Genomic DNA, 18,458 nt, shown 5'->3' with positions numbered 1-18,458 from the left:
GGTACGACTTGTCAGACGACTTGGTCAGCCTGACAAGTTGTGCACCGTCGCTCCCACTGTGTAGTACAGGACCGGTTCTAATAGGAGCGACACAAGTCGCTCCGACTTAGAAAAAGGGTCCTGTACTACTTCGGGGCGACCTGGAGGCGACTTGCATTGACTTCCATTATGTGAAGTCTGTGCAAGTCGCGCTGCACGCGACTTCACAGGTCGTTGCCCCCTAAGTCGGAGCGACCTAATGTGAATGGAGGCTTACTCTTCCTTGCCAAGGTCCTTGAGCGGGCTGTGATATCTCCGTTACATAACCACCTGACTTTAACCATTTCAGCCCCAGAAGGTTTTACCCCCTTCCCGACCAGGCCATTTTTTTGCGATACCGCACTGCGTTGCTTTAACTGACATATGCGCAGTCGTGCGATGTTGTAAACAAAATTGATGTCCTTTTTTTTTTTTCACAAATAGTTTTTTCTTTTTGGTGATATTTAATAACCTCTGCGTTTATTTTTTGCGCTATAAACAAAAAAAGCAAAAAGTTTGGGAAAAAAACAATATTTTTTACTTTCTGCTATTAAACACATCCAAAAAAAAAATGTAAAAAATCTAATTTTTTCATCAGTTTAGGCCAATATGTATTCTGCTACATCTTTTTGGTAAAAAAAAATCCCAAAAAGCGTATATTAATTAGATTGCGCAAAAGTTATAGCGTCTACAAACTATGGGATAGATTTATGGACTTTCCTTTTTTTTTGTGTTTATTAGTAATGGCGGCGCGATCAGTGATTTTTTTAGCCGACTGCAACATTGTGGCGGACAAATATGACACTAAGTAACACACTTTGGGGACCAGTGACACTAATACAGTGATCATTGCTAAAAAAAAATGCACTGTATAAATGACACTTGCAGGAAAAGGGATTAACATCATGGGCGATCAAAGGGTTAAGTGTGCTCCTGGGGAGTTCTTTCGAACTGTGTGGGGGATGGACTGACTGCAGGAAGAGAGAGACCTGTGTTCCTGATTAGAAGGAACACAGGATCTCTCTCTTCCCGTCTGACAGAACGACAGTCTGCCTTGTTTACATAGGCAGACCGCCATTTTGTCATTCCTCCGAACGATCGCGGGTGGCCCGGCGTCCACCTGCTAATTGGCTCCGGCTGTGTCCAATGACAGCGGGAGTGCAGTTTCGGCGGTGCGTGCGCCTCCTAGAGCCGATGGGAACAATCATGTACAGGTACGTGATTGTGCACTTAAGGGCCTCCCTGCCGCAGTAAATGTACGCAGGGCAGTCCTTAAGTGGTTAAATAACCTATTTAAACCCTTCCCATCTTGTTTTTACCAACTGCACAGCACAGAAACTGCCTTGGCCAAAGTCACTAACGACCATCTGTTAGCTTCTGATTCGGGACGCACTAACTATTCTTATTGTACTGGATCTTAGTTTGGCTTTTGATACTGTAGACCACAATCTTCTACTTTCTCTACTTGATACCATATTGGGAGTCTCAGAATTGGCTCTGAAATGGTTTGTCATATCTTACCGATCGCTGCGACTTTGTTTCTCTTGGTGGATTCCAGTCTGAAGTTGGTCCAATCAATTTCGGTGTTCCTCAGGGCTCAAACTTGGGTCCCTTACTTTTTAGCACTTGCATGTTTCCACTTGCCCAACTGCTTATATAACATGGTCTCAAGTATCCCTTCTATGCTGACGACACCCTAACTAGCATACATCCACACTAACCGCATTCTACTTTGGCTGCTTCTCTCCTATCTAACTGGATTTGCGACATAAAAACTTGGAGGGCCCACAATTCCCTTCAATTAAACTGTGACAAGACTTAAGTAATGTTTATTGGCACTCCACATCAATTATATAAGGCCTAGTCCTGATAGCTTATCTATAGATGGCACTGTACTGTACTTGAGCTTCAGTCTAAATTGAAAAATCTAGGGTTGATATTTGATGCAAGTTTAACCTTTGATCAACATGTACAAAATGTTGTCGGAACATCTTTTTTTCCACTTGAGAAACATTTGTCTGCTGCATCCTATGCTATCATACACTGTAGCTGAAAAGCTGATCCATACACTTGTGTTCTCCCGACTTGCCTACGGCAATGCTTTTCTCCTGTCATGTAAATCCACTATTAATCGACTTAAATATGTACAAAATTCTGACTAGGTTTGGTACAAATGATCATATTAACCCTATCCTTGAAACCATGCACTGGCTACCTATCAGGTTTCACATAGACTTTAAGACTCTCTTGCTCACCTATAAGGCCTCCATGGCTTGGCACCCCATTATCTCTAATATAACCCCCCCTCCAGTAACCTCCGCTCCTCAAATTCTGGTTGTCCCCTCTACTCACCTACACTGAATGAGAGATAGAGCCTTCTGCTATGCCCCTAAACTCTGGAATTCACTTCCAAAGAACATCACAGTCATCTTCTCTAAAATCATTCAAATCAAATTTAAAAGCTTTTTTTCTTTAGACAAGCTTTCACTTAACTTTCCCTTTTTTTCCTCTGTATTTCTTGTGTTTTCTTTGTAAAGCTCTTTGAGAAGCTACCATTAAAGGCCCTATATTAAATAAAGTTTATTATTATAAATGCAATTCACTGTCCTCCAATTTAGTAATGCTGTTCGAATGCTATTTTCCATAACTGTTTCCTTTGCGTCCTCTTTGTAAGCCAGGTCCAAAGCTATGCAAGCAAATTCGTTACATTTTGCTTTTTCTACAGTATATTTCATGATACCCTTGTCCATATACTGCACCACACTTCACACCCGTAATGTGGTTTTAACAGAACACATAGAAAGCAATTGTTTTCTATGTGCCCTGGTGAAGACCTGTGTTTATTTAGTGTGGAACAAATGCAGGTCACCACAGATAGTGTGAATAGAGCTCCAATCCTCCCTCTTTTCTGCTTTTTTTTAAGCCATTTGTTACCTTTTAAAAAAAAAATACAGCTGTCAGCAAATGAGAAGGGAGAAGACTGGCCATGACCAGGAGACACTTTTCTGTGCAGTAATGGTCTCTACACTTTATGCAAATAAAGGATCCTAAAAGACCTATGGGTAGGAACATGAATAGGAGGAACGTGTGGAAAGCTTATGACCTCGGAGTTGTTTATCCACAAGAACTTAGACCAAGAGGTCATAGAAAATCTTAGGGTCCTGCACAGCAGCTGGGAGACTTTGCAGATGAACAAGATACATGGAGTTGTATTTATAAAAAGTTTACAGAGCTATTTGCCCTGCAAAACTACATATAATACTGCATTATGACCACTAGATGGAGCCAACAATCACACTAAATAGGCATTTACTGTATTTCATATGATCATCAGGTCCATCTAGTGGCCATAGTGCAGCATTTTCCTGATTCATTCTATTCCTATGAATTAAGAAAATCCAACCTGGAGAAAAAATAGCCTAGTAACATTAGATTCACACAGAATAAATGTACATCCTGCACATTTTGTAGGACGAATAGTTCTGCATTTTTTTTTTTATATTTACACCCCATCTTTTGCAAGTTTGCATGCATTCACCATTTCAACTTGCAGTTCCAGAGCATTTGCAATTTACACATTTGGCTGGAATCAATCAGATGACAAAGGCACAAAATACCGTGTTCATGGAAGGATTAAACTGTAACCCTCCATGTGAGTTGGATGGAAAAACATATACAGTCTTACAGTATTCTGGATAAAAGTTGCATCATGGAGTGAAGTTAAACAATTTCAGAACCACACCATGAGCAGCTGTATGCTCTAACCCACAGCAACCTGTCATGATTCAGTTTCAGAAGTCTGATGCAGTTAGACTAATGAAAATGTTATCTCATTGGTTGCTATGGTTACAGCTGGGGTTTTGCTTCTGTTATTTGCTAAATAAGCCACAGCTCCTGGGTTGTGCTTATGCTGCAGAGATGTATTCTCCACATGTAAGTATTACCGCGCACAACTGCAGAGATTTCCCCTGCAGGAAATGTCTATCTCTGCCGAGCTCATGTCAAGATGTGCTTATTCCATTTATCCTCAGAGCCCATATTTAAGGCGGAACACTAATAGGATTGAACAGCCTGTATTACTGTCAGCATTGTGATTAATGCACTCTTCCACAACAGCGATGACATGTGGTAAACACACTCACTGGTGACTTTACCAATTTGCTTTTCTCTCCAGTTACACAGTTAAAGACATTTTCATTTTAAATTAAAAAAGTAAAATATCCACAGAGATTCTGTGAAATCAAATGTCATATAATTTTTCCTTATTACCAATAGGCAGTGTGTGTATATTAATTCTGTGCAATAAATTACAAAAATGATATGCTTTTTCCACAAATATTAGGAAATAAAATATTTTAGGTGTATTTTTAGGGTGCATGTCTGGCTACAACATTTTGAGGGGTTGGATTAGAACAACGGTCAGGTTTTACTGCTACTGGGGCTCCATTAGCCTAGATTCACACTAATGCAGTGTAATCCCTGCGCATTTTCCGCACTGCATTCAAAACGCACTGCCCTTGCAATCTGCAGTGGGTGTCAGTGCAATCTTAACGATACCCTAAATTCAGGTGCATTTGCCCGCACCGTATTGCATGGTACCAAGTACCATGCGACCCATTTGCAGTGCGGTTCCAAAATTGGTGTGTGCACAACTTTGGTGCAATGCGTTGCCATTTGAGCCCATTCAAAATGAGTGGGCTCTGCCCAATGAGGAGGAGCCTACATGGCGCGTGAATGGAGTGCTCGTTAGGAGCTCTGGAGCGCCACCCAGGCATGCTGTGGTGGATCTATTTTCCCCCAAGAGTTAATTATACCTACTCCAGGACCCTGAGATGGCCAAAGTTATATCATGCCAAATGTAGTGGCAGGGAGAAGGAAGAGGAAAGACAACATGAATACCTTAATATTTGTAACATATATTGGAAGAGGACTTAATACGCCAATTAAAAGACACAAGGTCCTTGAAGAACTGGGACGTTACTCTGCCAGTGTAATATTTCTACAGGAGACACATATAGCACAAGAGACAAATGTGAAATTATACTCAAAATACTACCCAACATGGTTTTATGGAGACTCGCCATCTAAAAGAGCAAAGGGAGTAACACTTGGTATGGCAAGGGATGTTAGGTTCTCCCTAGAGGAAAGGTTGATTGACCCAGAGGGACGGTATATATTCCTGAAGGGGTAACTGCAGGGAGTGGATTGGACACTGGAAAACCTATACTGCCCAAACAAAAATCTGAAAGACTATTTGAAAAGAATATTAGAAAAGTTGATGCAATTTAAAAATGGTAAATTGATCCTGGCAGAAGATTTTAATTTCTGTATAGATCCCGTTTTGGATTGTGCATCTCGTGCACAGGCGATCAGAAGCCACCACTTAAGAGTAAAAAAGAAACCGTTTCACTGTGAGATAGTAGATATTTGGAGAATACAACATCCCAGAGACAGGGATTACTCATTCCACTCCCCTGTGCACGGGATGTATTCAAGACTGGACTATATTTTGATTGAACCTAGAATGTTGGAATCAGTCGTTAATACCTCAAAAGGAATTATGACACTTTCAGATCATGCCCCAGTAATTATGAAAATAAAATGGACAGGACCACAAAAGAGTGTAAATATTTGGAGGTTTAATAAGGAACTAATACAAGATGCAGAATTAAAGGAAAAGATAGGTAAAGAATTAGAACAATACTTTAAATGCCACGAAACCCCAGATATGCCAGAGGCCACAGTGTGGAAGCCCACAAGGCATACATCAGGGGCGTACTAATTTCAATAGGTGCCAAGAAAAAAGGAAAAGAGTTAATATAAATAGATTAATAACAGAAATACATGAGTTAGAGCACAAACATAAAAAGAAGGTAGAAGCAGAGATACAACAAGCCCTAGTAATAAAAGGGATCAATTAAAAGATCTCATAGAAGAAGAGACAAGACGAGCTTTTAACAGAGTCTCCAGAGAAAGATATAAATGGGGAAGTAAGCCAGGGAAATATTTAGCAAGAACATTAAAGAATAAAAAAATCGATCAACTATATTGAAAGAATTAAAAACAATAGAGGAGAATTGGTATATTCAACAACCGAAATAGCTAAAGCATTCAATAGCTATTATGGGGCTTTATACACAGCAAGGCAAAAGGGACCATTTGAAGAAGAACAAAAAAGAAAACAAAGATGCAAAAATATATAAAGAAGGCAAAGTTACCTAGAATAACAGAACAATTACAAGCCCTCGAGGTATCAATCTCACAGGAGGAGATAAAGACTACACTAAAATACTCAGCAACGGGGAAGAGTCCAGGATGAATTTACCATGCTCTACTACAGGACATTTGAGGAAATATTAGTACCAAAGTTATGTACATACATGAATGGGATAGGAAAAGGAATGAGAGCAGAATCTTTACTAGCGTTCATAATGGTCATTCCAAAACAGGGAAAAGATGCAACTTTGAGCTCTAGCTATAGGCCAACAGCTTTATTAAACTCTGACACAAAACTTTATGCAAATGTTTTAGCAACTAGATTAAAAGAACTAATGCCTGAATGGATTCATGCAGACCAGGCAGGATTCATTCCGGGTAGAGAGGGGAAAGACAACAGGACAAGAATGTTACTCTTATTACAAAAATGTAGAGGTTTTAAGGCCCCTGATTGGCTACTGTCAATGGATGCGGAAAAAACATTTGACAGGGTAGACTGGGGGTTTATGTTGGAAACATTGCAAGAACTAGGTATTGGCCCTAGGATGGACCAATGGATTAGAGCACTATATAAGAACCTGACCGCTTTGGTAAAAGTAAATGGAAACCTCTCTCTCCCCCTTTTGGAATGCTTAATGGGACAAGACAGGGGTGTTCACTCTCGCCCCTGTTTGCCCTGTCGTTGGAACCATTCAAAATAATATAGAGATAGGGGGAGTAAATGTGGGACCTGAAGAACATAAAGTAGCAGCATATGCCGACGATGTCCTGTTTTACATCACTAACCCTAGAATAACTCTCAAATGTTATAAAAGAACTAAAAAAAAAATACGGGAAGGTATCAAACTGTAAGATTAACCCAATAAAATCTGATATTTTTAATATAGGGTTAAGAGAGAAGAAATTGCCTTGCAGAAGGAACTTCCATTTACGTGGGCAAAATCAGAGCTAAAATATTTAGGGATAAAACTAACTCCATCGATAAAAAGCTTGTATCATGCCAACTACATCCCTATGTTATATGAGATAAAAGCAGATAATAAAAAAAATTATCAATGCGGCCCCTTTCATGGCTGGGACGAATAAACATGGTTAAGATGGTAATACTTCCTAAAATTTTATATAAATTTCAAATGTTACTAACAGACATCCCTCAGACATACTTCAAAACAGTGAAAACAATGATATCAAAGTTTATTTGGCAGGGAAAGTGGCCAAGAATACAATTCACGACACTTAGTAAAGGGAAAACACAGGGGGGGTTTAGCAGCACCAGATTTTAAAAGATACTACAATGCTGTTATAATATCATGAATGATAGAATGGACAAAAGTAAACTTAGATAAAAGATGGGTCAAGATAGAAATCACATTAAATGGCACACAGATAAATAAAAGTATTTGGATTCCTCCAAAATATAGGGATATACGTGAAGGCACACATAAAATGACTAGAGTAATGTACAAAATATGGGATACGCAACACAGGCAGGCTAAATGCTACGTTTTACTTTTGTTTTTGGGTTACTTAGTGTTTCTACTATGTTCAGGTCTTTCTCGGATCTGATCGGCCGTGGTAGGGATCACAGGAAGTGCTTTAATTGGGAAAACCTCCATTCATTCAGACGTTTTCCCTTTTAATTTTAAGCTCATTATACATTTTTATCTTCCCTCCATGTGTTATATCTTTTAACTGCGTATTTTTGATCCAGTTACCAAAATGTGTCTCATTCCCAGGTGCAAAGTATCTTGTACCATCCAGTGATAACAATGGTGAACTGTAATTGTATATCTCAGATATACAAAATGCTTACATTAATGGTGGGCCTGGGGAGATCTCCATTCATAGAGACATGGGAAAATAAACTAGGATCACGAACAAAAGAACAAGTAAATGTATTGTTAAAAGCTGCCCATGATTATGCGGTCGATGTAAACACCAATGAAATTAACTACAAGTGCTTATCGAGATGGTATATGACACTGGAAAAAGTACAAAAATGTCAACCAGAGAAGTCCCCTCTATGTTGGAGGGACTGTGGTATGTTGGGCACAATGGCCCACATTTGGTGGGGACTGCCTTAAAATCTGTGATCATTGGCAGACGGTGCAACAATGCATTGGGGAGATCACAGGAGTAGATATTGTTGATGATTCTTGGGTTTGTCTATTCCATAAAACTGGTAACTCAAAAAAAAAAAAAATTACAAAAGTACAATAGTCCCAAACCTAATAAATGCAACAAAGAGTGCAATCCCAAAAAAATGATTAGAATTGGAAAGCCCTGCAATTAGAGATTGGTGTGAAAGAGTAGATTATATTTAAATTATGGAGTGCCTGGGAAGCAGAGAAGATCAGATGGAGAGTTTTACAAATAAATGGGTAAAATGGGTAGGTTTTAAGAAGAGGAGTAGCTATGTAGAAATTTGGACGGATTAGGGTATGGGAGGAAATAGGGGCAGATGAAGGGAGAAGGGACAATAGATAAATAGACGAGTAATGCCAAGTGGAAGAGGGAGGGAACTTGGGAGGGGGGGGTGGTCGGCATTGTTTCAATAAGAAGATAAATTTGTACTTGTACTTTTGTATCAACCGGAATCTAATAAAATTTAAATTTTGATTAAAAAAAAAAAAATGATTGGGCTCTTATCGCACCACACCGAATCACATGTGAATTGAGCAGGAATGGGGTGTGACTCTGTGCGATTCACATGTGGTTCATAGTGTAAAGCGAGGCTAATACATGGGAGAAAGGGAAACTAACCATTTTGCTTAGTTTATGCTGCTATTGTATATTCCTATGCGGCGTAGGTCATTCTCCTGCCTAGAGAGTTCACTGATTAGTGCTTTCCCTGCTGCCATGCTTAGTTAAAGGGACACTGGCTGTCATTCTGGTATTTTTACTTCAATGCTGTCTGAGTTGCTGACTTAAGCCTTGTACACACTACTTAGTTGGGTTGAACCGCTGTGTTAATTGAAAAAATACTGACCGCTGAGGTCGGAGCCGCTGTACTCATTGCAGCTTAAAAAAAAGCTGCTTTTACAGGCTTTTGATTTTTTTTTTTCTCTGCCTAAAAGCTTAAAAAAGCTTGTGCTTTGTGCTCTTTTGCACATTTTTATGAGCTTCTTTGAGCAGAAGTGTGTTTTTTTTTTTTTTTTTTTCACACGTACTTTCCTCCGCTCATTTTTCCAATTTTTTTGTGCATTTTTGAGCTTTTTCACGTTTTGTCATGCTTCTTCACAATTTTGGGCACTTAGGAGTCTTTTTTTCTCGAAAGCTTCTCTTAAAAATGTAAGTTGGTGGGGTTTTTTTTATGCCTGTAAGAGCAAATGCCTGTAAACTCCTGAAAAAGCCATAGTGTGCATGAACACATTGGCTAACATGGAGGGGAGTTTCCAGGCAGGAAAAATGAGAGCTCTAAAAAGCTTGAAAAAGCTCCTGTAGGAGCAGCTTCTTTGAGATGCAGTGTGCATGAGCCCTAAGGCCCTGTTCACACCTAAGCATATTTCAGCTCGTAAAATGCCCAACAAGAAAAATACCTTTCATTTCAATGGCTCCTGTTCACATCTGAGTGTTTTGTCTCCTGAAGCAAAACGCCTGAAGCTCAAAAAAGTACATGAGCTTCTTTTTTGGCTGATTACAAGCGTTTTTGTTAGATGTCAATGCCTGCCTCCAAACACCTGCAAAAAAACGCCTTTAAAAAGCCCTAAAAAAACGCCTGAAAACAATACGCTCAGGTGTGAATGGAGCCTTAAGGATACCTTTCTTGGAAAAAAAGGAGATTGCAAATGCTAGTTTCCTGGCTGTAATATTGATCCTCTGATTTCAATACAGGTTAATGAAAGTATAAGTTGTTTCGTATCTATCTAACAGTAATATATTACATTTTCATACACTACAACTCCCTAGTGGATCCTGACAGTTTCCCTTCTTCCTTGTTCTAAACTGACCATGCAAAGAATGGAAGCAGATACGTGCTTGCGTGGTCAGTTTGCATCCCTGGCCTTGTTCTCCGGAAGTACAGGACCTCACACCTGTATTTTCCATCATCCGTTTCCCACCACACCCCTGCCCAGTGAAACCACAGCCACCTGGAACTGTTACAGCCTTTTGGCACGCAGGACACGGCGTATGTTCTTTCGTGTTGCCCACCCTGCGCTAGCTAGAGGAATACACAAAGGGGCACAGTAGTTGTTCTGCAGGGATGCTGACTACACTACCTGATGTAAAGGTGGCAAGAAATGAGAATATGAATGAAAGTCGTGAAAAAATTAATAACTGGCAAAAAATAATAATTTAAAGTGTGTAACTGCTGAAAATATCGTAGTTTCCTTAAGGGGTATGAAGGAGCATTTCCCGCAATATGTAATGAACGTTTTCACACAACATTGGCCATAAAATTGACCTGCTGTTCTTTGAATGGGACTATCTAAGCCCCTGAGGAATAAGACTGAATTACCCTGCCTGGGTAATAAATATTTAGGGCAATGGTATAGGCCAGTTTACATGACTTTGTTTTATGATATGAGACGTCATCTGACCCAGGCTAGGGTTTGGAATCCTACATCCTGGTATAAATAAAGTATATTGTGATAATTCTACATCTCTGTGAGAATCAGACTTGTTAATGGCTAAGATTCTCCCTGTAAAGCTATGCTGTCTTAGACACCTGAGATCTCATGCAATCCTATTCCTGTCTCTGGTGACAGCGAGTACAGAGATTGCTTTGTAGCGTTGTGTAGTGTCAGAGTGAATTTCATCAAGTTATGTCAGAATAGAACATTTCTACTCTGAATAAAGTACAAGTGCTGTGCTAGGTAAGGGAAAAAGGATGGCCTGTTTCTTTATATCCTCCTTATAGACATTTTTATTTTAACAGGGATATCCTCTGACAGTAGAAAAAATGACTGCCGGAATCTGATTGCACCTCCCTTTTTTTTTTTTTTTTTTCTCCCTTTCTACAATTTTATAGAAACACTTTTAGAGATATGTTTATCGTGCCAGAGAATTTCCATTGTTTTACATTTCTCTTTAATCTTCTTCAGGACACGTACAGAACTCAATTTATTCAGCAGCTGAGACCTGTCCAAAGTCCACAGCCAAGGATTAAGCTGAAATTGTTTGGACACGTCGGTTCTGGGAAGACCACACTTGTAGAATCCCTGAAATGTGGGCTTATTCGCAGCTTTTTCCGGAGGCGCAGGCCTCGTCTTTCTTCCACTAATTCAACCCGTTTTCCTCCTTCACCACTGTCTTCCAAAACCTCAGGTAAGCTGAAAGGTAATTTTTAGCTTATACAATATTCTATCAAAACTACCATATTTAATATACATGTTAAAGGGAAGCTATAATATGTACGTTTTTAATGTTTACAAGTTTTTTTAGACTATTGTATATATATATATATATATATATATATATATATATATATATATATATACTGTGTGTGTGTGTGTGTGTGTGTGTGTGTGTGTGTGATATATATATATATACACACACACAGTGCATTCATAAAGTATTCACAGCTCTTTACTTTTCCCCCATTTTGTTATGTAATAGCCTTATTCCAAAATGTATTTCATTATTGTCCTCAAAATTCTACAAATATTACCCCATAATAACAAAGTGAAAGAAATTTGTTTAAAATTTTTGCAAATTTATTAAAAATAAAAAACGAAATAAATCACATGTACATAAGTATTCACAGCCTTTGCCCTCAACACTTTATTTCAAGTCTTTTTGAGTATGATACTACAAGCTTGGCAAACCTATTTTTGGGCAGTTTCTCCTATTCTTCTTTGCAGGACCTCTCAAGCTCCATCAGGTTGGATGGGCAGCATCGGTGCACAGCCATTTTCAGATCTCTCCGGAGATGTTCAATCATGTTCAAGTTTGGGCTCTGGCTGGGCTACTCAAGAACCTTCACAGAGTTGTCCTGTAGCCATTCCTTTGTTATCTTGGCTGTGTGCTTAGGGTCGTTGTCCTGTTGGAAGATGAACCTTCACCCCCAGTCTGAGGTCCAGAGCGCTCTGGAGTAGGTTTTCATTAAGGATGTTTCTGTACATTGCTACATTCATCTTTCCCTCAATGCTAACTAGTCTCCCAGTTTCTGCTGCTGAAAAAAGTCCCCATGCCATGGTACTGCCACCAGTATGCTACACTGTCCAAGTGATGAACCAGTATGCTGGTTTTGTCCAAGTGATGAGCGGTATCTGGTTTCCTCCAGACTTGATGCATGCCATTCAGGCCAAAGAGTTCCATCTTTGTTTTATCAGACCAGAGAATTTTGTTTCTTATGGTCTGAGAGTCCTTTAGGTGCCTTTTGGCAAACTCCAGGCAGGCTGTCATGTGCCTTTTACTAAGAGGCTTCCGCCTGGGCACTCTATGATACAGGCCTAAATGTTGGAGTGTTGCAGAGATGGTTGTGCTTCTGGAAGGTTCTCCTCTCTCTGCAGAGAAATACTGGAGCTCTGTCAGAGTGACCATCGTGTTCTTGGTCACCTCCCTCTCCCTGACTAAAGCCCTTCTCCCCTGATCTCTCAGTTTGGCCGAGTGGCCCGCTGTAGGAAGAACCCTGGTGGTTCCAAACTTCTTCCATTAATGGACGATGGAGGCCACTGTGCTCTTTTGGGACCTTTAATGTTTCTGTACCCTTCTACAGATCTGTGCCTTCATACAATCCTGTCTAAGAGCTCTACAGACATTTCCTTGGACCGCATGGCTTGGTTCGTGCTCTGAAATGCACTGTTAACTGTGGGACCTTATATAGACAGGTGTGTGTTTTTCCAAATCGTGTCCAATCAACTAAATTAACCTCAGGTGGACTAAAATCAAGTTGTAGAAACATCTCAAGGATGATCAGTTGAAAGAGGATGCACCTGAGCTCAATTTTGAGTGTCATTGCAAAGGCTGTGAATACTTATGTACATGTCATTGTTTCATTATTTATTTTTAATAAACTTGCAAAGATTTTAACAAACTTCTTTCACATTGTTATTATGGGGTATTGTTTGTAGAATTTTGAAAAAATAATGAATTTATTATATTTTGGAATAAGGCTGTAACATAACAATATGTGAATAAAGCGAAGCACTGTGAATAATTTCTGAATGCACTGTATATATCTCTTTTATAATTTTATAAAAATCTATAAAAAAATTTAAAGTATAACTAAAGGCAAAAAAAAGTTTTACCTTTTTAGTTCTACTTTAACAAATGCATTAGTAGAGGTTACGTGCATGGCATTTGAATCTAATAATAGAGCTCTGCACTGCTTTTTCATCAGCTTTACTAAAAAGGCATATCAGGTCATATCTGCCACAGTAAGAGAGGGATTGTGTCCCTCATTTGCCTCATTCAGCTACGTTTCTAATAGGACACAGGCTGCTAACAGCATAGGAGCAAATAACAGAAAACTCAAAGTTTCCAACCCAGTAACCACTTGTTAGCTGCAAATGGTATAGAAGAAATGTTCATATACAATATAATGTATTACTTGACTATAATGAAATAAAAAAAATCATTTTTACAAATTGAATTTTTAATCCTAAAATAATTCACCCGAAACACAATAGGGGAGATTTACTAAAACTGGAGCACACAGAATCTGGCGCAGCTTTGTATAGTAACTAATCAGCTTCTAGGTTTTACGATCAAAGCTTAGTTGAACAAGCTGAAGTTAGAAGCTGTTTGGTTACTGTGCACAGCTGCACCAGATTCTGAGTGCTCCAGTTTTAGTAAATCTCTCTATATATTTACATTTAGATAAACGGAAGTGAGAGCAAAGGTGAACTGTATATCAGATTATTTTAGCTATGGCACTGACTCGGTTTGAGTCTAGCTAAATGTGTCCCATGTGATCTAATTTGTCTAAAGTTATTATGTTGTAAAGCTATAAACATTGGCTACTGGCCAGCACAATAGTTGTTTTTGGGGCTAGAAAATTATAGTCATAGTGGTAAGTTCCCAGGTGCCTGGTACCATTTGTCCATAAACGTCCACCTTCAGATGGACAAACTACAGGAAATCCTGGCTTCCTGTATAAATTGGGTGACAAACTTCCTGTCACATGATATGGAGCGCAGGAGCAGCTGAGTCCCACATTCAGGCTAAGTAAAATGTTTTCCCCTTCTGATAAGTAGGCATGAGTGGGAAAGCTTTAATTAACAATGACACCCTAAGCGTAGCCACTGCAAGGCATAGTGGTATTTATAAACTACACCAACAAGGATGCATACCATGGATTATGAGGGAGGGGGTTATTAAATAAATATACATAGTTGCTGTAGGCAAAGGGATGAAGAAAATGGTGCATTTGGTCATGGTGGGGAAGGTGGGGAGAGAATTGTCAGATTAAACCCACATTTTTTAATGGCTGCTAACATTTTTGAGCTGGTTTCTAGGGTTTGGGAAAATAGGCCAGGCCTTTTGTGAGGGATCCCTGAAAAGTTTGATTGTTGCTGTCTCTGCATCCTAGTTATTAAAGTTTTCTGAAACATAGCCAAAAACAAGGTGGTGGGTCTTTCAACTCTGCTTCTCATCATGAGACTGAGATAATTTGTTCAACTGAGCTTATTAGAAGTTAGTATATTGGCCGTTCTGTGCAACAATCATTGCAAAAATATGGTATTGACCCAAGCCAAGTCTGTATGGTTATGCATTGTATGAAAATATTCAGTACCAGTCATGAAATCACCCAGGAAGTCCAATCTGACCATCAGTTGTTAAGATCACCCAAGGGTGGCTGCTGAAGTAAGGGCTATTTCATAGAAAAATGGCCATTTCCCCAGCCATTGTCAGCTGGAGTGGGTGATGACCAAATCATGTCTTGCTAGCCTCAATCCACTGTATTTAGGTCTCATTTAAGCAGTGTTTTTAAAGCCTAACTGCTCTTCAATGCCTGTCATGAATATTACAGGGGGCACCACACGCACACAGGTCTGGTAGCATTGTGTTGTGTTAAAAATAAGCAGCATGTTACTTACATGAGACATTATAGTTGGGGGGAGTACCGCGCTTTAAAGTGCTTAATACAACATAGGTCAAATTATATACATATGTGAAAAAGTGCCTTAGTGCTTCTTAAATACAATATTAATAAATTATGTGTCTCAATGTGCAAAATAAATACAATCCGATATAAATCCTTCAATTAATATAATAGGTGATAAAATAGACTAAACTCAAATTGCTCTTAGTAAAACCAACTATATCAATACAATATATAGTGACAACATATATATATAATCCGTGACTATTACAAAATTTTATAATGTGCTTTAAATAGGTGATAACAAGTAAAGTGCTGAAGTGTCCTTGAAAAATTATATAAATATATAGTGATCAACAGAATCTTCTTTATCCAAATTTGGCATGCAGGTGCTCTTTCATGCGGTGCCCACTAGGTGTCCTAAGCGCTCACCTCAATGCTCTTTTAAAAGCGTCTTAAGTTGTATGCCTCGGTATGCTGTTCCTTCCTCCTTACTGGCATATATGTACCATTATGAATCCTCAGTTATATCTCCCTTGTATAACCAGCTATATTCCAGGGGATATATGCGGTTCTTTATATCTCCAAAAAAAACATCAAATTGGGCCAAACATGGTGAAGTACGTCCCATAAGTTTTATTAAAAAAGGTAAGAGTAACACTCACATTGCATTGCGTCTTGTTTCTAGCATAACAAACATTCCTTTGCCGATACGTCACTTCCGGTTTGGCTATCCTACGCGTTACGCTGCGTACCCACGCAGCTTCTTCCAGGGATCAAGGTCCCTGTGATTGTTGTGTGATGTTCTGTGATTGTTGCACAGAAATTTGATCACTATATATTTATATAATTATTTAAGGACACTTCAGCACTTTACTTGTTATCACCTATTTAAAGCACATTATAAAATTTTGTAATAGTCACGGATTATATATATATGTTGTCACTATATATTGTATTGATATAGTTGGTTTTACTAAGAGCAATTTGAGTTTAGTCTATTTTATCACCTATTATATTAATTGAAGGATTTATATCGGATTGTATTTATTTTGCACATTGAGACACATAATTTATTAATATTGTATTTAAGAAGCACTAAGGCACTTTTTCACATATGTATATAATTTGACCTATGTTGTATTAAGCACTTTAAAGCGCGGTACTCCCCCCAACTATATTTATCTGAATTGTGTAGGTTACCAATTTTAGTACCTGCGGCATTAAAGGTGGTATATTTTAGACAATAATTAGAGAGACAGCGCGAGAATTTCACCAACCCTTTATTTACATGAGACATTGCCATTTGTCAGCTGCCACTAGTATTTCATTGTAGTGCACCTTAACCGCACCGATCGCATTTAAGGCACATTAGTGAAGTAGTTAAAGTGTTCGTTGGGTGCTGGGGGAGAGGCAGTGGAGGCTCCTGTATCCCAGAATTCACTAAGAAATAAGAGAGAACTAAAACAGAGCAGCTCCGGTCACTTCCTGCTTGTACAGAGCAGCCGTATGGTAACACCATTTCTTTCTGTATGCAGGCAAATAGCATCAACCAGCAAGCAATAATTGCAATGCCAGGCAGGAGCAGAGGCATTGTACATTATTTCCAGTGGCAAAGCTTTTTGTGTCAGCAAAAAGTCAGTGCCAGCAAGTGACTGTGATGATCTTTCCATGATCATCTTAAGCTGGACCAAGCCAAGTGTCAGAGATCATATATGTATACAAATCCGTCCTGCAGAGAATTCACAAAAATGTCTTCTATCACACCACATCCTACAAACTAAGAAACACAAAGAAGAGCGCACTGACCTAGCGCATTATCCTCAACATTGGCTTTATTGATAAAACATAAAATTGGCTACTCACAAACAGAGGTGAAAATTGATCATATCAAACTCAATCACTTGAGTGTTAGGAGTAGTCCATACAAGTGTCCATTGTCCTAATTGGATGTCGGCTGACGCGTTTCAAGGCATTCGCCTCTTCCTCAGAGCCAGTGGCTCAGACACTTGTATGGACTACTCCTCACACTCAAGCGATTGAGTTTGATATGATTGATTTTCACCTCTGTTTGTGAGTAGCCAATTTTATGTTTTATCAATAAAGCCAATATTGAGGATAATGTGCTAGGTCGGTGCGCCCTTCTTTGTGTTTTTGTTTGCAGTACCTTTGGACTACCCCAGTCCTTTAGGGCAGCAAGACCATCAGAGACGCCATATGAGAGTCCCGTGGGAAGAGTAGTCGGGGAGCTTGGATTTTGAGTGCAGGAGAAAGGTGTTTTATACACCGCATCGTTTTGGAGACACCACATCCTACCCATGCCTCAAAGCACATCAACACATGGGTGTTTAACATGTTTTCTTGATGCTTTTTTAAAAGGCATCAAAATGCGTCATAAGCGCTATAGGCATGTTAATAAACGTTTCTTCATTTTTCCTAATCCATACATTTGTGAAAGAGCTCTAAAGGAATTGTACTTGCATCTTTCAGCTATTAAGAGATTTGTGAGCTTGATGAAAACTGTATGTAAAGTAGGAAACTCCTTTAAAACGTTTTCAGGCTCTATTAGATTAATTGCGTTAAGTGGGTAGCACAAAACCAGCAATGAATACCTATGCTAGATGAGGGAGCAGATTCCAGAGCTTCTAGAGTTTCTACTCAGTGACAAATGGGGCAACTTCTATTGGAGTGATTTGTATTCTAGTGCTGGTGCGTAGTAATAACAATGCATGATATAATGACTCTGACACTCAAGTCATGCTAAGTAAAGTGCTTGAGTTACAAATGAAAATGCTTTTAATCCAGTGATTTCTTACCGTGGAAGGCAGCACAGCTGCACAAGCGCCTATTCATCACACTGAACATGTTGGCTTTGTTCCAATGAACAGAGGTCAATTCAAGAAGGGGAAGACCCCTTAAGTGTAAGTGGCAAAGAAATGGAAAATAGCTGAGATGTGCTAATGTGCTTTAATTATTCAGTATGAGGTTTTAAACAAACGCAGCCACAGTCACCTTTGCATGTTTTAAGACCTCAATTACTTTAACATTATATAACAAATCCTTTATCAGACAACTTCTCATGAGATAAGTAATACAGAAGAATTGTGTGTTAGAAGCGTCTTTTCTCGTTTTGCAGATCTGGTGCTTTGTTACCCCTTAGTGAGTTATATTATAGACAAAAGTGATATTGAGAGCAGGAACTTGCTATAGCCAGTTACAAATCTGCTTTGAACCC

General features: G+C 39.1%; 1 protein-coding gene across 1 annotated transcript in view; it reads left to right on the top strand.

Annotated features, from left to right (window-relative positions):
• The window catches only part of DAPK1 (death associated protein kinase 1), a 257,141-nt gene that overhangs the window by 209,610 nt on the left and 29,073 nt on the right, over nt 1–18,458 (top strand). Inside the window, exon 20 of the mRNA XM_082258253.1 lies at nt 11,280–11,502. Coding sequence (XP_082114379.1) covers nt 11,280–11,502 — 223 coding nt within the window. The remainder of the gene's footprint in view (nt 1–11,279; nt 11,503–18,458) is intronic.

Source organism: Pelophylax lessonae, assembly GCF_965119305.1.
Source record: "Pelophylax lessonae genome assembly, chromosome: 1".
NCBI lineage: Eukaryota > Metazoa > Chordata > Amphibia > Anura > Ranidae > Pelophylax > Pelophylax lessonae.
This window is presented reverse-complemented; position numbering and strand designations above follow the sequence as displayed.